Source organism: Biomphalaria glabrata, chromosome 15, assembly GCF_947242115.1.
Source record: "Biomphalaria glabrata chromosome 15, xgBioGlab47.1, whole genome shotgun sequence".
Taxonomy (NCBI): Eukaryota; Metazoa; Mollusca; class Gastropoda; family Planorbidae; genus Biomphalaria; species Biomphalaria glabrata.
In genome coordinates, this window is record NC_074725.1 from 9,755,921 (window position 1) to 9,768,326 (window position 12,406).

Consider the following 12,406-nt stretch of genomic DNA (forward strand, 5'->3'; position numbering starts at 1 on the left):
AGGAGTCTTTTTTTTTCCACACATTCTCATGATTGTCATTTTTTTCCATTTTGTCAGCTTTTCTTTAGTTAGAATCGTTATAGTTGCTATTTATTATAACGTGACCGATAGCCCATAACCTAAGGATAAAATATACGTTAACCTTTTTTAAATTATTTTTAAAAATTAGGTCGCTAATTAAAGAGTGCCTAATTTTCAGGTGCCTAATTTTCCGGGTGCCTAAATATCCGGTGCCAAAATTTCCAGACACTACTAGAGACATACGAACTACACGATAGATTGGGCAACATGGAATGTAGAAAGCACCTGTATACACTTGTATTTTTGTTCTAGTTTTTTTTTTTTTTTTTACTTATTTTGTTTATTTTGTGAGGAGTCTGAAAATATGTTTTTAAAATCATTTGTATGTAGATATGCAACTATTACCTTACTGATGAGATGCAGAAAGAAAAATCTTAATACTTAGTAGACCTTCGTTGTACTGAAACTCCTTGAATGTTTGTATTTTTCTAAGCAGATTATCTGGTATTAGATCAAATTCCACTGTTTATCCTTATGTCTTTGCTTTTACTTTATTTATGGTATACACAGACTCCGCTATAATTTGTGCTACCATATGTGCCACAGTGAATGTGATGGGTGCCAATACCTAGACAATACACCATGGCCCCGCTACTTCCGAGACAAGTGGCCGTAGTGTAGGTCAGCTTAGTAAAGTCATACTTCTCATTGCCTTCCATTATTCTAAGATTTTCAATCCACTCTCCGATACTGACCTGCTTGAAACAACCGTGGGGGTGGGACACAATGAAATTAAACTTGTCATCAGTTCTCTGGCTGGATCTATATTTCTCCAGCAGTTTCTCACTGAGGTCAGCGCTGCGACGTACAAGCTGGACGAGCTTGTCCTCCAGTTGCTGGTCATGTGTGGCGAACTTTAACACGCAGACGTCTCTATCCATATTGACGTAATCAATTCTAGCGTTCTCGAGTATAACCAGAAGACAGTCTTCCTCGTCAAAGAACAGTCTGCACGAGGTGTGCTTAGCTTCCAGCTCATCAAAGACAACATGGGCTGCTGTGTGCACGGTGATTTCCCACCATTCCGTTTTCTTGGTGCAAAGCTTCTGGCACTGTTCGCACGTACACACTTTATAATCACGCCCGTACTGCTCATCGAGTACATTATACACATTTCCCCTAGCATCGAAACCTTTTCCATCTACAAACTTAATTATATTCATTTCACCTGTTCCAGATCTATGAATGTTTTCTCCGCATTGATAAAACGGGTATGGATCATGAGAGCCTAACCAAAACTCTGGTCTATCAGGACTGACGGCTGTTACTGCTACTCGAACTGTTAGATCTGCTTTGGTCTTTATATACTGGAAAGTGTCTTCGTCACGATAACCGTCGGGTAGATGTTCCAATGTGAATTGATTAATAGGTATGAAACGTTTATGGTCTGGATTCTTAGTGCACGATGTAAAATGCTTTGATAAATCACATTCTCCAATCGCCCACACCTGTGTCTCGTGCCTTCCTGTAAGGATTTGGAATATAGTAATATTTGAATGTACCAAAGAAAAATAAACTCAATAATTTACTATAGCTATAAAATTGAAGTTGTAGCTAAACATGTTAAAGACATTTTTTTTTCTTTTTTTTTTTTAACATAAGCAAGTTTATCATGTCTTTAAAAAGACAAATGTATGGAACGGGGATAGTAATAACCACAGACCTATATGTATACCTCTGTGACAATAACATTTCCCATCCATCTTCTCAATCATTGTTCCGTTTTATGTTGACTAATGATTCCTACATTTCATAACTGTTTTAGACATTTTGCAAATAATGAATGGGGGGGGGGATATAAAGGGGGGTGACACAAAGAATGGCTTTAAAATATTGTGCATATATATATATATATATATATATATATATATATATAAGTGTTATACCATTTAATATTTATTGATTTCAGTTGTTTTAAAGCTTTTTATTTAGAGAAATCAAAACTCAAGATTTAATCCTAAATTCAATTACCATTCAGTCAGGGTACTAGATCTAGAAAGGATTTGAAAAGAGGGTTTCTAGATGTGTAACAAAAAATCGTTACTATAATAAAAATTTAGTATCGTGTAAGTATTTGAAATTAAATACGACTTCATCATTTTATTTTGTAATTTATTTACAGTGCAGTAAGTGGTTCTTAATTCAATAGTACTCCAACGAAATTCATTTTGCAAATTTAGTTTCTACTACGGGGCTACAATAGTCTAAGTGATAAATATGCTCGTCAATTTCTATAAACTCCATCCGGCAATAAGTGAAAATATTACCATGAGGAATGCTTGAATCAGACTTTTCTTGCAGTTTTTGATCTTTATTTAACTGTTTTGAAAACACAATAAGTTTATTAGGCCGACAGATTTATATTTCATGAAGTTACATAGCAACAAAATAGATTTAGTCGTATCAATTACATTATATGTAGAAAACAGGGGCGTAGCGAGAATGGATGAAGATTTATTTTATGCATTGGGCCCCACTCCGAGAGGGGCATCAAAATGATCTCCAAGACAATGTCGTGAAAATTTAGCTGGCGAAGGAGGCGCAAGTAACGTGGGTTTAGGGAGACATCTCTAGTGAAAATTTGAGAAACATTAGCTTAAGCTTTAAATTGTTTGTCTTTAAATGTTGAACATAAAAAGGCATGAGATAAATTTTGTTGCTTATTTAAAACAGGATTTGAAAAGCTGGTAGTTTTCAAGTATTTACAGTAAATTCCATAATGGCCACCGGAAGCTTCTGTTTGTTTTCTCTCTCTAGGCTCTATAGCCTTGGTCTAAAAAAAAAAAGCCACGGCTATCTGTAGTCTAAAGCTGTCTCAAACTTCTATGCCACTGTGGACAATATTAAGTGATGCCACGTCACAGATAGTGACGTCAGACCGGTGACGTGGCAACGAGCTATTGATCTTAGCTGTCCATGGGTTGCTACATAGTAGGTCAGTGTTAGGACCTTGAATAATGAATTGTCTCGCCATGCCCCATGTGTCATAATATGGCCCTCAGTCTAAAAAGGTTACGCTTTAATGATTAAAAGGTAATATAAGGCAAGATTTAATCTTCAATTGTGGTGTTAACCCAGCAGTGTTTGAATATTAAGTTGCAGCATTAGAATTAGGTTAAAGTATTTTTTTGGTGCCTACAAAGAAATAGGACCGTAATATTTTAAATATGACCCACGTTACGGAAAATTGCTAATGGCTTTTAGATTTATTCTCATTCTTTATGTAGACACTCTCATTTAGTTAAATATGCAATGGGATATCATATTGATAAAATCAGAGCCATAGACCTAAATATATTATATCTAGACTGGACATGGAAATCTTTTCAGTCTACAAAAAAAAAAAAATTAAAAGTAGTTATAAGAAGTAAAGTTGTTGTTTTTTCAACCCTAACCTATGTAACATTTAATTTAATTTTCAGATCTAGATCTAGTAATTGAACATCAAAAATAAGAGTACTCTCGTCTCTTAATTATTAATATCAGGTGACCGAGCCTCGGCTCGGATGAATAAATTGTCAAGAAAGGATATATACCCGAAGTCATTTTGGGAATATTCTTGTAATTACGAAAATGAGCGATCGGATAAAGACTACTAATCTGAAGAGTTGTTTTAGTGTTCTGTTAGTTCTAATTGTAGGCCTAATTGTACATGTCGATTAAATTTAAAGTCTTTTAAGTCCTCCTATAGTCTAGACAAACTACAGCTCACGTCCGTCTTATAGTTTTACAATCCATCTTTTGCGTAAAACTATTGTAGGCTTACTATTATTGGCTTGGAAGAAAGTCTTTGCAATGTAACTTCTCTACGTTATATGGTAAAACATGCATTTAGTGACAAAGTAAAATGGCGCATTTTTTCTTATTAGACTTAAATCATGGCATTAGTTTTCTAAAGAAACGTTTCCGTGGGGCACCTCTGTTACGCCAAACAATATGCTCGTTACCCATACGGGATACGTGCCCTGCCCAGCCTGACTGTCGGACTATAGGAAGTTCATACCGGCTTTTGCCATCCATCCATCCTAGTGGTGCTATGGCCTGCTTTTACACATCCATCCATTCAGATCTCTCCTGGCCCTAACTCCAAGCTTTTTACCGAGGTTTATAGTTAAATCAAAAGAGGCTGCAGTGTACGCAAACTGGTTGACCGCTAGATGGATATCATGTTTAGTGTGAGCAAGTAAGGCGCAGAGAAGCTGTGTTATGACCATTTCCTTTGTTTTGGTACAGGAGAGGTAGACACTGAAGCATGAACACATGGTAATAATTCACCAGCAAAATAATAATAATAATAAGGCTTGTCTTAGAGTCCGAATATTAATGAGGATTGCAGCTGTGACCTGCATATCTTGCCACATCCAGGGCAAGCATAACCATTGTCCGCGGTGCTCGATTAAGATTTTCTTTTAGCGTCTGCGTCTGTCCTCGGCAGCAAATTTTCTTTTGGTCTCAAATGTGTATCCGCGGCCTTTGTATAGAGGGAGTTCTTTAAGTCCGACAGTTACGCTGGACAGAGCAGTATCCTGTATGGGAGACGAATCTCAGACGAACGCATGCCAAAGGCAGTCTTTTTTGGTGAGCTAAAAAGTGGTCGACGTAACACCGAAACCCTTAAAAGACTAGCTTATGGCGCAAACTTTACTTAGCTGACATAGAAGAGAGCACATGGTTGCATGCGGCCTCAGAACGAGACAGATGGAGGTCACCAGCAAAATAAACAACAATGTAAAAGGTATCTACACCGCTCTACGCAATTAAAGAGTAAACAACTTATTAAGCACTTAAAACACAATAACTAATCATATATCGGCACATTCAATTTCATTACTTTTCTTTCATAGTTCTATAATAAATCAATCTACAGTAAGATGGTGCGCAAATGTTTAATTAGGTCTAATGGCTCTTTAAAACTCGTTCTTGTTTGCAAAGAAATATTTTAGTGTACTGCGATAAGCCTAGTGACGTAAGCAGCTTTTTTCCCGTTTACGTCATGGAAAATTTTCATTCATAAAACATTGCAGCCAAAATTAATTTTTCGATAATGAGGCATTTTCAAACCGATATAATGGTCGACCTCGAGTTTTGCCGATGTGGCCAATGAGTTGAGAATTTTTTTCTCACTATTATGCACATACCTTGAAATTTTAAAGAAAATCGTTAGAGCCGTTTTCGAAATAAAATTTATATATATATATATATATACATATAAATATATATACATACATACATACATACATACAAGAATTGCTCGCTTAAGAGTATAGGATTTTGCAATTTTAAGATACATAATCTAGAAAGATCTAGGTAATCAATATATTTAAATGTACATAAGATGATTAAAATCAATATACATGAGTTATTTCGATATAGGATTTTTGAAACATTATCTCAATGGAAACTAACAGAAAATTTTACTTTGTTTCATATATTTGCATGAATATATCGTTGTGTGATTAATAGCCCATTCTAAAAAACAAAACCGAGAAATGAGTTTGCATTATTTCTAAACTTGCCTTTTTAAGATAGAAAAGATTGATTTTCCTATATTTGGGGGCGACTTCCCTTACAGCTTGAAAAAGAGTTACGTATATAAAAATATATGTATAGGGCCTATATAGAGATCTGTGCATCGATCAATCGTGTATATGAATTTTTTTCCGATTTCCAGTCTAGATATAATATTATGTAATATTATGTCTATGATCAGAGCTTTGTTTTTTTTTAAATATCAACATAAATTCACCAAAGAATTTAATACGATTTTTTGTTACAAATATTCCTATACGTTAAAATGATCAGTTTAGGCAAAATTGAGTAAGAGCTTAAAAAACTGTTTTTAAATGTAATATTCTTATTGGCCTCATCATATACTACAAATTCTTATAAGGGGAAATAACTTAAATTAGCAGTCCCTCACATGATCTTTCTCCATTTCTTTCTGTCTTCGGCTTTGTCTCCAATCTCTTTCTCTCTGCCATTTTTAATGTTGCATTCCCCTCGCTTTCTCTGCCTCTTCTTTTTTTTTTCCTGGTACTGTTCCCTGAAGGAAGGTCCTTGCGAGTCCTGAAGACCTATATAACTATAAATTTTAGCTCACGTCTTTTTACAGTTGTCATAGGGTCTTCGTGGTAATCAATTACAATTGTCATGTTGTTTCTAATCTCCTCGATTCTGATGTGGTCTTTGTACGGCATACCTAGGATCCTTTTATTACATCTCTAGTTCTGCTGTTAGCATCCAAGATTCGCAAGCTTTTAAGAATGTGGCCATGACCTAGGAATGCATCAGTTTTATATTTAATGTCGTGTGCTATGGCTTTGTCTTTCCAGATTCTTTTGAGTTTTTGAGTTTTGCATCCGAAATATTAAGTGCCATAAATTTTACCAGCTTGTTACAAACATTAAATTTACGACCGTCAAAAATTTGAAGTTTTAAGTCATAATGGTTAAATATCATATTAATACAATAATTAATTGTGTGTGTGTGAGTTGGCATGTATCAGCCGTAAAACGTAGAACGACTATGCAACATGTCATTGAGCACTTTTCAAGGGACAGTAGAGCCCTATTCTTGAGAACCAATGCCGTCCACATGTAATGCAGATGAAGATGGCATTCGCTTTGTTGGTACATGAAGCAACTGCTTTTCTTTATGCTCTTCCAGAGCAGTGGTCATCGCCTTTTAATCTCCATAACTTTCTTGGCCACCATCTCTCTCCACATAGTGCGGTCAAGGGCTTTGTCTTCCCAGTAAACATTGATGTCCACAGCTTTAAGATACCGTTTGATTATGTCCACATAATAATAACAAAAGCTTGAAAGGCCGAAAAAAAAGACGAGGAAAAAGATTTATTTTGACGTCTAAAATATTTAGGATACTATAATTTAAAATACTTACTTTGGCTTCGACCGGTTGGTCCATTAAATTGAATGTATGTTACAAAAGATTAGGAAATCCTTATTGTCCTATTATAGAAACAAAAATATCTGAAATAAGTCGTTGATTAAAAGAAATAATAAAGTAGTTCCCCTTTCAGACCTTACGATCTATAGGGCAGAAAGATGTAAAGGTCATCTGTTTCTGTGGCCCACGGCTAACTAGGGTTTCATGTGGCCAACACAACGACCAACCGCCTTTATTTTTCCCAAAACTAATGTTAAGTACCCATTAGAGCTAGGTGGACGAAAAGGCGCCCTAAAGATCCCGAAATTAAAATCCAAGTCTTCACCAAGATTCGAACCCAGGACTCCAGGTTCGGAAGCCAAGCGCTTTACCACATAGCCACCGCTAATATATATGCACAAAACTCTACCTACAAAATTTAAACTTTGCTTTATTTGTAACATCTGGCTCTGTGACACATTACCTTCGTCTTTGTAAATCGTCAAGCCATGCTTAGAATCTGTTTTTCAATACAGTACGCCGTACGAAATCAATAAAAAGGTTATTAGAAAAGAAAGAGAAGTAAATGCGCTTGATAGCAGAAATCCGACGAAGGGCAACAATCTATTATAAAAACTAAAAATATTAAACAGAGAGCTCGTGTTTTCACGCAAACTCAAGGTACTTTAAGCACGAATATCTAAGGACAAATATCAGCCAACACAGAGTTTCTCAAACCTTTTCAGTTCAGGGACCCCCTTTACAAGTCATACAATGTTAGCAGACCCCTGACATGCCCAAAATAGAGTATTTCTAAACCTGCGGACATATCAAACTTTCGTTCGATATCGCATCGAGACATATGACACATTGTGACAGTTACCATTTTTACGGTAGAAATCCAAATTAGAATTATTCAGGAGCATATTTACGTCATTTCGCCTCACGCTGTGTGGTCTCTCTTACGGCATCGTGTCTCAGTTCATTGTCACTATTTCCATTTAACTCTTGCACTTTTCAGACGTCTGCTTACATTTCAAATATGTATCCATAATCTAACGGTTAGAAAAATAATTTAACAAACGCGAATTACTTATGTAAAACGTAATAATTAATCATATAATGTCATTAATAAGTAGGTGTCTCGTGGAGTCTACCTCTTTGAATGGATATATATATATTAGAGATATTGATAGAACGATTGATTAGTTTGTAAAATAATATACTATTCATAGGCAAAATGTAACTCTATCACACGTCTGTTATTAATCATTATTGTTTTGACAAGTTGCGCCAAAAATGGTCAAAGAATAGTTCGAAATAGACATATTAAACAATAGTTAGGAACCAGTTGATTATTATTCAAATTATCCGACCCCTAAGAGTCCGCGGTGCACAGTTTGAGAAACACTGAGCTAAAACAATCTTACCCCTTCCCCTTATTACAAAATAGACGCCTGGAGTGCGAAAACGTATCGTTTGGCCGGCTAACAGAAGGATAGTAAATGCAGCTGAGATATGTTAATGTTGTTTTATTATTATAATTAAATTATAATGGGGCCGAGTGATATAACGTTTTACTGCTTGAGAATTGAGAGGTATCCGGTTCAAATCCCTTTGAAGATTGGAATTTTAACAGATAGTTTTACAACACCCCTGAGTCCACCCAACTCATGTGTGTAACTTAAATGCGTTGGAGAAGTAAAGGCGGTTGGTCGTTGTGCTGGCCACACTAACCGTCGGCAATAGATTATATGAACAATACATCATCTGCCCTCAAACACCGCAAGGTCTGAAAGTGGAACCTTTACCTTTTTTAAAATACTTAATGTTCAAAAGTATTTAGTTAACTTATTGTTATGAGGATATGGTTCAGTGTGAGCCTGGCCTAAGGAAAGCATACTTCCAAATCCATTTTTTCCTAACTGTATATATTATTACATGAAAAACTAATTACACTTTCACTCGTCGTTTACTAGTCTGTACATGAAGGAAACAATGGATGCAAGTGTCTGTCAGGGACCGGTACGCTCGTGAGCCATTATGAGGAATACATATTGTTTAATACATGTATTCAAAAAAAAGAACATGAAAATCTGCTGTGGATAATCACATTTAAAAGATACATGTTTGTGTGTGTGTGTTCCTTCTTTATTTCATCTCTCTTTCTCTCTCTCTCTCTCTCTCTCTCTCTCTCTCTCTTATATATATATATATTTAATCAGGATAATAATGGATAGTTGCAGCAAATCTCTTGCTATAATACTATTTTTAGATATTGTACATGCTAATTAGAACAAATTATAACTTCAGACAAATTAATTTCAGGTCTTCAATATTTATTTCTTTGTTAAAAGAAAATAAAATGCCAGCAAACAGCAAACAAAGTTTCAGAATGAGACTTCGAATTATTAAAAAATACATTTATTATTGAACAAACATTGGAACTAAAGAGCTTTTTTACTTACGACGTTGGTGTCTGTGTATGTGACTACTTGTAACAAAATCTCTTTGAAAATAATGGCTGACTGGTAGATTAAACCTTCGTTACTAAGGAATCAAGCTCACATTTCTCTCTCTCTCTCTCTCTCTCTCTCTCTCTGTCTCTCTCTCTCCTGTTATGCCCTCCGAAGTTTCGAACACGTGTCACCAAGGTCGCGAGCTAAAACTGTTTTTTTTTCATAACTGAATTGCGACTGGGTTGATTTTTTTTTAGTACCGGTATACAGTTTCCAAGAATCAACTAAAATTAGCCTTTCAACTAGAAGACATATCCGAGGATCACTAACATAGACCTATAGGTGTCTTCCCTTTTGATGTATGTATGGTAGCCCCGTGTAGATTGTTAAAAGGAACTGTGTTTGAAGTTACTTCTTAAATTAAAAAAAAAAAGAATTACAAAATTGTGTAATGAACGACGAAGTCTGTATCTTCACTGTAGACGACTATGTGTCATACCATAGACTATGTGTCATACTATAGACTATGTGTCATACTATAGACTATGTGTCATACCATAGACTATGTGTCATACCATAGACTATGTGTCATACTATAGACTATGTGTCATACTATAGACTATGTGTCATACCATAGACTATTTTCATACCATAGACTATGTGTCATACTATAGACTATGTGTCATACCATAGACTATGTGTCATACTATAGACTATGTGTCATGCCATAGACTATGTGTCATACTATAGACTCAACTATGTGTTATACTATAGACTCAACTATGTGTCATACTATAGACTATGTGTCATATCTTAGACTGTGTGACATAATATTGAATATGTGTCATACAAGAGAATATGTGATATATATGTGTCCTACCATAGACCAGGAGTCTCAAACTCATATCAGCATGTGGGCCACAGTGGAAAGTAACAATCAGTCAGCGGGCCACACCACGAAAAGAGAATGTTTTTTCATTAAATTTTACAAACACTACTGTCACTGCAGTTAAATAATAAAATAAAGTTTTTATATAATTATTAATTACATTTATTGTAGTTTATACATGCACAGGCAGTTTAGTTTACTAAGATAAGTTGACGTTGCCTCTGTCACTAATAAAAAAAAGCAGAAACTGTATTTTCCCTCCCTTCACCCGAAAAAAAACAACCTATAATTACTAGGCCTACTGCAGATGGCTCGTCACTCATGTTTCTGTCCACTCAGCAGAGAGCGTTTGGCAGAGACCAGACCATCGACGTTAGGCCTGAAGTCGCGTGTTGTGGCCAGCCGTAAGGTTGCTCTCAGATGCTCATCAGTCAGTCTTGATCGTAATGCTGTTTTGTTGATCTTCATTCTGGAGAAAAACTGTTCGCAAACGTACGTACTCCCAAACATCGCATCGCAAGAATTCTAGCAGCTGGGCAAAATAAGTTTGTAAACTTCTCTCTGGGAAGAAACTGGTAGAAACCTGGAACACCAACATCAGCGTATTTTTGCTTCAGAACAGTGTCACACTGCAGGTCCAGTAGTTTCATCTGGACTTCCTCTGGAACATTTTTCACGTCAACTGCGAACGGAGTGGCAACAAGGAAAAACTGTGGTTCGAGAGCAGTGAATTGCTGAAAGCGGTTTTCAAAATCTTCCAGTTGTCTGGAGAGGATGTCTACGTAGTCTTTCAGGCGCTGTGGTTCAACCGTTATGCTCTGTAGAAAAGAGAAATGAGCCAGGTTTCCATTTACCAGCTGAGTGGCCCACAAAGTCAGCTTGCATCTGAATGAATCAAATATCACGGTACTCAGCTGCTTTGTGCCCTGTAGTTGTGAATTGATTGCATTGAGATGTTGCGTGATATCAGTAAGAAAAGAAAGATCCGACAAAAACATTAGGTCATTGAGCTGAGGTATGTCTCTGTCTTTCATTGCCATGAGCAATGCTATTTCCCGTCTCAATTCAAAAAAATCTCTGCAGCACTTTTCCACGACTCAACCATCTGACTTCCGTATGATACAGCAACTCTCCGTATACCGTTTCTAAATCAGCTAGACATGACACAAACTGTCTGTGGTTGAGACCCAGTGCACGTATGAAGTTCACCGTCTTCACGACAACATCCATCACGTTCTTCTTTTGTAGAATTTTGCCACAGAGTGCTTCTTGGTGCAGAATGCAGTGTATGGCTGCAAAAGGTCCAGCCAAGCAGAGCTGATTCTGTTTATCTACCATTAATCCAACAACACCAACTTTCTCTGAACACATTGCTGGTGCACCGTCCGTAGCCACTGAAATAAGTTTTCTCCCACGGTAGCCCACACACCTGCCAATACAAGCTTCCAGTTCTTGAAACACGTCCCGTCCAGCCGTCGTTCCTTTCATGGCTAGTAAGTCCAATTGCTCTTCAACAATGTTCAAGTTTTCGTCGACCCCACAAATAAATACGGCACAGTATGCGGTGTCTGTTACACCAGTAGACTCGTCCAGTGCAATGGAATATGCTACAAAGTCTTTTGCAGCGGCAATCAGTTGCTGTTGAACATTTGTCGCTGACTCAGTGATCATGCTAGCCACTGTGTTCGCTGACAAACTTATGCCTTCGAAGAGCTTCTTTTTCTCGGAGCAGATAATTTCACACGCCTGTAGCATACACTCTTTTACAAACTGGCCTTCAGGGAATAGTCGTGATGCCTTTGCTATCATCTCGCTAACAACAAAGCTTGCTTTCACAGAATCTTGACACATGTACCCCATCCCTCCCCATCTCCCTCTCTTTCTCCTGTTCGCTAACGGTCGGAACAGTGGTATAATGGTGGCCAGATTCTAGCCGCTATCGGCCAGCGGTAAGAATCAGGCCACCGTTCACCCAGCTGAAAGCCTAAGCGGTTGGTGGGCGACAGTGACACCTCATTTACTGAGTTGTGCAGTTGTAAATCATTTCACGGCTTATATGTGGTCATTGTAAATTGTATCTAATTTTTTAAAT

The 12,406-nt window shown here is 36.8% G+C and overlaps 1 protein-coding gene across 1 annotated transcript; it reads right to left on the reverse strand.

Moving 5' to 3' along the window:
- Positions 1 to 333: 333 nt before the first annotated feature.
- Positions 334 to 9,964, reverse strand: LOC129923043 (uncharacterized). The gene is made up of 4 exons (XM_056011762.1): positions 9,435 to 9,964; positions 6,982 to 7,049; positions 2,349 to 2,400; positions 334 to 1,546 (listed from the first exon to the last, which is right to left on the reverse strand). Exons 2-4 carry the CDS (start codon positions 7,003 to 7,005, stop codon positions 573 to 575), a joined length of 1,050 nt encoding a protein of 349 aa, XP_055867737.1. The 5' UTR covers positions 7,006 to 7,049; positions 9,435 to 9,964; the 3' UTR covers positions 334 to 572.
- Positions 9,965 to 12,406: the final 2,442 nt, after the last annotated feature.

Bases quoted from the DNA above. Each gene is read 5' to 3' on its own strand.
- LOC129923043 (XM_056011762.1), bottom strand. From the start codon at position 7,005: ATGGACCAACCGGTCGAAGCCAAA. The intron at 2,401-6,981 runs GTAAGTATTTTA...TTTTCAAAACAG, and splicing joins ACCAACCGGTCGAAGCCAAA to TTAAATAAAGATCAAAAACT. The intron at 1,547-2,348 runs GTAATATTTTCA...AAATCCTTACAG, and splicing joins TGATTCAAGCATTCCTCATG to GAAGGCACGAGACACAGGTG.